A 7678-nucleotide genomic window follows, 5' to 3' on the forward strand; every position below is an offset into this window, starting at 1 on the left:
CTCCAGAAGAAAGAACAGAGCATCATCTATCTGTGAGAAGAACACGGACACACAATCACATGATGCTACGCTCAAAATAGTATTATTAGTATAGTTGCAGCCATAGTCATCGTTCCAAAGGGAAAATCTTTAGTATAATCTACATATGAATGATTGCTGTTCACAGTTTGCTGTGTTAAGTGTGTCCTTGGTGTGACCAGGGTTTGATGCTCTCTGCTGCCCCCTTGTGTTCACGCCGTGCGCTTGAACCCGAGCCATATTCAACCAGCACTGAATTATGCTTTACTTTGGCTGTGAGATATGTGTAATTGTTTCAAGACATTTGGACGGAGCCGAGCACTCAGAAGTGCACACGGTAGCAGAGAGCCGTGCGGCTGACGGGACGGACCTTAAAGCCGAGACACAATGGCACCATTAATTTGAGTGCTTCGTTTCATCCGCTCGACCTGTGATTATTGGCTGTTGCTGCTTTCGGATCGTGTCAGGTTTGATGTAGTATGTTTAAAAGTGGAGGAGCTTCACATCAGCACTCCTGCTGGTTTGTTTGGGTTTGATGCAGGGTCTGGAAACGGGCACCAGAGAGGTGTTGGATGAGGGCCAGACCTTCTCAAACCCCCTGGATTTCACTAAAAACACACTGAACAGGGGCCACGGACTGGATTTAAGTTAAAGGCACTGTGTGTGTGTGTGTGTAGAGCCAATAAGATTGCAGCAAACAGAATAAATTATAGAAGAGACACGCTCATTGATGTGAGGCAACTGTGACTTACACACAACCTCGGTTAGTGATGCTGAGGTCACGGGTTCAAACGCAGTGAAGTTCAGCGAGTTCCAGACTGACTGCGTGAAACCACTTTATTACTGTGACCCTGATCAGTTTACAGTAAAAAGAACGATAAATGTACTTTTGATAAACAAAATTTTACAAGCTATTAAGAACTGGTTCAGTGAAATATGTCTATTTAAATGTATTTTCCTCCTTTCCTGTTCATTTTCTTTTAATTGTTAGGCACTAAATCTTATGCATTACAGAATAAAGAATTTCCATTTTTAATTTGAAAAATAAACTTATATGCAATATGTAAACGTATATGCATATGTGTGTTTGTATATATATATATATATATATATATATATATATATATATATTATATTTTTCTCCCTTTATTTAACATTTTATTCTATTTTTATTTACTTTTTAAATCAACTAACATGTATTTTATATATTTTATTTTAATAAAATTTTATATAATATATATTTACTTTTTATTATTATATTTTATTATATATATATATATATATATATATATATATATATATATATATATATATATATATATAATAATATATATATATATAAAATAAAATATTATATATATATATATATAATATAAAAAAAATATATATATATATATATAATAAAATATTATATATATATATATATATATATATATATATATATATATATATATATATATAGATATAGATATATATATATTTTTTTTTGTGAACTGGAATGTATTTTTATTCATATGTATATATATTTGTTATTTTTATTATCATATTTTATTACTTTATTTTATATCATATATAATTACCTGTAAGAGAAACTGGGTTTTTATTTAATTGAGAGTTGATTGGATTGTGAAAAAGTGGGCATTGCAATTTAAAACTGAGGGTGAAATCAATCAAGAAGCAAAGCTTGTGTTTATTGTTTATTGTGTTTATTGTGTTTATTGTTTTTTCTTGTATGGAGCTGTGTGTGTTTGAGTTGTCAAATGCAATTCTGTGTTTCAGGAGGCGTTCGGTGACTCACGCTCAGCTGATGCATGATAAGGGCCGAACGCTGCAGGACTTCAAGAGGCGCTTGTGGCTCCAGGAGCTGCTGCATGTAGTTCACACGGCCGAGATCCGGGACGTCCCGCAGCCCAGAGGAGGCGTGGCCAGCAGCGGAGGGGGCGGAGGCCTCACGGTTGCCATTCCAATGGGAGTGGGCGTGTCCATAGGAATGGGAACCGCCCACCCCAAACCAGCTGGAGGCACCAAGAACCTGCCGATCAGCTTCCGTCTGGAGGACGAGGAGGGAACCAACCTCCCGCAGGAAACCAACAAGTCCCAGACGTACAAGGAGAGCACGCTGAAGACCATCGGCAAGAGGAAGAAGAAAGGCCGAGTGGGGAAGAGGAGGGAGGGAGAGAAGAGGAAGAGGAGGGCTCGATCGCTCCTGGACCAGCACTAAAACACTGTCAGTCTCTGACAACGGTGAATCCTCTCAAACTATTATAACGATTGTATTTTTCTGAAATCGTTTTGATAGCATGTTTCCATTTTGATATTATTTAAATTTGAGATAAATGCTTTGAGATATTTTTTTAAAATGTTTTTGTATTAAAGCAGTTAGATTTACATGAAATACATTTAATAAAACTAAACATAAAAAAATAAACAGAAGTAACTTACTATAAAAAAAAATAGTTTTTTGACTAATCTTATGCATTTGTTGCAGGATTTTTATAGTTCACTGAGCTATAACAAAAAAAAAAAGATACTTTTGTTTAGGGTTAGGGTAAATTAAAACTAATAAATACAATTATTAAAACCTATATCATTTTTTGAACTAACATAAAGAAAAATACATCACAACAAAATTACTAAAACCTTTACGAACACAGAAAATATACAAGAAATCTAATTAAAAAAATACAAAATAAAATAAAATAATTAAGTTTTTTACTTGGAATAAAATAAACATGAACTGAAATAAAACAAAATAAAATAAAAATACATGATTAGCATTTCTAATTTAGTATTATTTGAAGTACTAAAAAAACAAAACTAAAAAACTAAAATCAATTAATAAAAAAATTATAAAATATACAGACATTTAAAATACTATATCAAAAAAATTACAAATAAAATAAGATAACATTGACTAAAACTAAAAGAAATTATAACTTGGAATAAAATAAACATGAACTGAAATAACATAAAATAAATATACATATATCATTTCTAATTTAGCATTATTTGAAGTACTAAAAATTAATGAATAAAAAAAAATAGACATTTAAAATACTATATCAAATAAATAAATAAATAAATAACATTAACTAAAACAACAAAAGAATTGTTTTTACTTGGAATAAAATAAACATGAACTGAAATAAAATACATATACATGATTAACATTTCTAATTTAGTATTATTTGAAGTACTAAAAAACTAAAACTAAAAAACTAAAATTAATTAATAAAAATATATAGACATTAAAAATACATGAGGAAACGACTCAACAAAATTACTAAAACTTTAACTAAAATACTAAAAATGATAACAGAATTTTTAATTCAAAATATGAACAAAACCTATACAATTATATATCAGAGATGTTAAATGAGAGAAAACATACTTTCAATTCTGCTGAAAAATGCTGAAGTGAACTAATTTTAAATCAATGCCATTTTCTTTTTTCTCTTTCAGATCCGTGAGGACATTTGAAATGTTCATCTAAAAGAGATAGGAAAATATTTATTGTCTGTAAATATTCTTAATGCACCCGAACAATGACAAAGACAACTAACGATACTGCTAAAGCATTATTACAGCTCCACGGAGACACACATTTGGATCCTTGTGAATACCTTGCTTTGTTTCTTTTTCGTTTTCCTCTTTATTCTTCTTTTAGGACTATGCCTCTATTACGGTGTCAGAATTCCTGTAATTTATTTTGTTTGAATGGTGTATTTATTTTGTAAAGGTATCAAGGTGCTGCTGACCTTCTATATTTTTGTACTATAATGCACTTTAGATATATAAATATAGAAATATATACAAGTCATTTTGTTAATGGACGTATTTTGTGGTTGAATTGAATGAAGAAGACTATAGTCACGCTTGTGTTTGCCAACTTTCTGATTCGTTGTATGTTCAACAGCTTTGGTATCCATGTTTCTGTGAGTCTGTTCCGAAACCTAGTGAGCTGCCTAACTAGGGAGCATAGATTCATTCACTATTCATTCACTACAATACGAGACTAGCTTTTCTTGTGTAATTCACAGATACTACAATCACAGAATGCATTATGAAAGGCTCGCTGAAAACATTCATCAACATTCAAAAACATTTTCAAGGCCTAAAAATTAAGATTTGAATTGCGTATAAAATTTCCATCCATTGTTACACATACATACATATATATATATATATATATATATATAACACATATATAAATATATATATTTATGTATTTGTATTTTTTATTGAAGATGATGGATTAAATATGATGCTTGTTCATATTTATGCTTGTTAAAAAAGAGATCTGCAAAACAGATTTCGAAATGTAAACTCAGAATCAGATTAAAACAAAATCAGAAAAAAAAAACAGAATCGGAGATATCTATATCTTCCAGTTCTCTTTTTTCTCTCTCAAAATTACAAGTTTATGACTCACATAAAAGTACATATTGTAAGCTAAAAGTCACCTTTTTTATTTATTTATTTTTTAATCCCGTGGCAGAAACAAGCTTCCACAGAATGAAGAGAAATAAATATATTTAATGCAACGCAAGTACCCAATAGTGATTCTCCTGCACTTCACTGTTTTTGTGGTGCACAGAAGTTTAAATGAGGATGCTGCTCACTAGGTTTTGGAGCTGCGCTTTTGTATATGTGTTTATTTTGGGTTTCTTTGCTGCTGACCTGAACGAGCCCCACATCCTCATCCTCATCATCCTCGTATCAGCCTCGAGGGCCTCCCTTCAAATCCGCAGAAGCATCTGTACACGACCAGCACACGTTATAGAAGGACTCTTGTTGTTTTGCACTGAGAGAGAGAGAAAAAAGCCCTGTACTGAATGAATTAAACATCTGACTATTTCCTGCAGTGTGTGGGATATTTGATTGTGTGTGTGTGTGTGTGTGTGTGTGTGTGAGCGAACAATGAAAGCTCTAGCCGGGCGTTTGGCTCTCTTTCATTCACTTGCGTCTGATGTTGCTCCCGTGCAGACAGGAAAACCATTCCACAGGGAAGCAGAGTCAAAAATGTGTGGAAAAGTCTTCTGGAAATCAGGCTGTAATGAATGGATGGCGTTTGAACTGCAGTCCATCCGCTCGCCCATTGATTTTTAGAGTTGTGTTGAAATACAAATTGCTGATTAAGGCCAGAAGCACTTTGTGTGAGCACGCGAACACTTGGCGGTCATCTTAAACGCACTTATGTGTGTTCTTCTTGGGCGTCTGTCAGCAGCAAACTCTAGTCCTCGAGGGGGCGATAGAGTTTCCTGCAAATAATTATGGGTTATTTTTCAGGTAGCTCCTATAAACATGTCAGCAGATTCACTTTAACTTACTTGCAAGGCAAGATTGTCTTCAGACTCTAATGTGACAGTGGCTGATCTGAAAGAAAACTGACAGTAAAAGTCACTTTAAGGCATTCAGTCGTTACTAAAAATTCAGTGCATGAAGTTGTGTTATATAATCGTGGTTTGTTAGTACTTAAGCACACTCAGGCCTAATTCACAAAACATGAATTTCTCCAAACGGAATAAAAAAAAAAAGTAGCAAAATAAATATTATTCAAAATTACATAATATAAATATACTTATTTTTATACTTATTTAATTATTTACAAACACACGGAGGCCCATAAAAAACATTTCTTAAGTATATATGCATTAGAAATATATCATATTTAATTTATTTATATCACAGCATTTCATTTATTTATAATATTAAACTGATATGGAAGCCCACAAAAGCCATGCATTTGTAGACTTTTTCAAGTGATATGCGTATTACAAAATCTATTTTATCTTATACAACACACACACACACACACACACACACACACACACACACACACACATATATATATATATATATATATATATATTTTTTTTTTTTTTTTTGAACATACACAAACCATAATAGCCATGCATCTGTATCTGCCTTTTCTCAAGGTAAATTCATTAGAAATATATTATATTTTAGTTCATTTGTTTCAAAACATATGGAAGCCCCAAAAAACATGCATTTGTCTCTATAACTTCTGTCAAGTCATATGCATTAAACATATTTTATATTTTTAACATTTCTTTTCAAACACATGAAATTCCTACACTTGTTTCTGGCTTTCTCTGAGTTTTTATGCATTGGTTTGCTAGTAGAAAAACCAGAGCTCCATTGCCCAAATCCCTCTCTCTCCAAGACACCAAAACCCAGAGCATCAACATTCAACTTTTCCATGGCAGAGGGGGGTCTTTGGCACTCGGCATGCTGGGAATTAATTCAATTTCTCTGACATTTATTTGTTTGCCTTTGATGAGAGTCACACAAGCAGCTTACAGCACTTAATGAAGGCTGAGATCAGCCATACGGATGGAGCTTCACACTGCTGGGATTTACTTGCTTTCCAGCAGCTCTCATCTCACACAACTTTTACAGGCTACAAGAACTATTTGCTCATTTTGGGATCATTTCAGGATAACATACCAGCAGATTTTCCCCCTCGAAGGCTTCGTACACACATCAGTGCATCAGGATCGAGTCAGTAAAGTGACCCCCCTCAGATCTGTTGAATTTAAAGCCATGTAAGAGCGCTGGGAACGCGGTACGGTGAGACCACACACACTAGACTGAATGACATTTATAATAAATCACACATCAGCTGCAAAAAAATCTATCTGATGATCATATTAAAGCTCCAGATGATTCATTGTGTTGCATCAGCAAAATAAAAATGGAGAGTAAATTTAGGCCTTTGCTAAAGTCTCCTACTTACCAATGTTTCTCCTCCAAAAGACCCCAATTACACACTTGTCCTCCAGTTTCAAAAGAGATCTCAACAATGTCTCATGATACTCAGACCAGATTTGGCAGAATAACTATATATATATAACTATATATATATAACTATATATATATAATAACTCAAACATTTCTCATCAAACCAAATGATCTACGCTGGTTTCCATGTTGGCATATTTGGACTATTTTTAACTCACATTCGAGGTATGACTGTTGACTAATCTACTTTAATCCAATCATTATTTTTAAGTTTATGACAAACATATAAGTCTCAGTTCCTCTGGATCTGTTTTAGATGTATGGTGTTTTGTTTCCGTTGAACATATAAAGTTTTCGAAAAGATTTCAGCTTATAAAACACTCGTAGGTGTGACATCACCTGCCGAAGTGGAGTAGTTTCAAGTTTTGGTGCCTTTCGGTTCACCACAAGCCAAAACAAAAAAGCATTTCGGCACAGCCATCATGGAAAATCACAAGGCGTCCTCAAAATCCATTGGTCATGTCTGTCTTTTGAGCGTTTTCCAGTACAAAAATCCTGTAAATGACTAAACACACTCAGGCCGAGAACTCAATGAAGGAGCTGAGCTGATTTCAAAGGCTGTCGGCTGTATTTCAAACTAATAATCAGCTGTTGTGACAGGCCTCGGACGTTATTTCAGAGTTGGCAGGAATTCTGTGGAGGAAAGCAGGATAAATAATCAGCAGGGAATGAAAGCCCACCTGTAAAACACTATCAGCGTGTGGGAACGAGACGGAGAGAGAATGGAGCAATAATGGTGGAAAGTCTGAGCGGTTTCTTTAATGTTCTGCAAAGATGGTCAAACACACTTGAACACTAGAGTATAAAGAACGGACGTGCTTTTATCGAGTTGTTA

The 7678-nt window shown here is 33.7% G+C and overlaps 1 protein-coding gene across 1 annotated transcript; it reads left to right on the top strand.

The window, feature by feature from the left end:
• Window positions 1-1797: 1797 nt before the first annotated feature.
• Window positions 1798-3851, top strand: LOC113085451 (parathyroid hormone-related protein-like; the record flags this gene model as incomplete). The annotated part of the gene is made up of 2 exons (XM_026255137.1): window positions 1798-2262; window positions 3481-3851. A coding segment is annotated over one exon (442 nt), but the record flags the coding sequence as incomplete, so codon positions are not given.
• Between the last annotated feature and the right edge of the window lie 3827 nt (window positions 3852-7678).

Source organism: Carassius auratus, unplaced genomic scaffold (assembly GCF_003368295.1).
Source record: "Carassius auratus strain Wakin unplaced genomic scaffold, ASM336829v1 scaf_tig00041616, whole genome shotgun sequence".
NCBI lineage: Eukaryota > Metazoa > Chordata > Actinopteri > Cypriniformes > Cyprinidae > Carassius > Carassius auratus.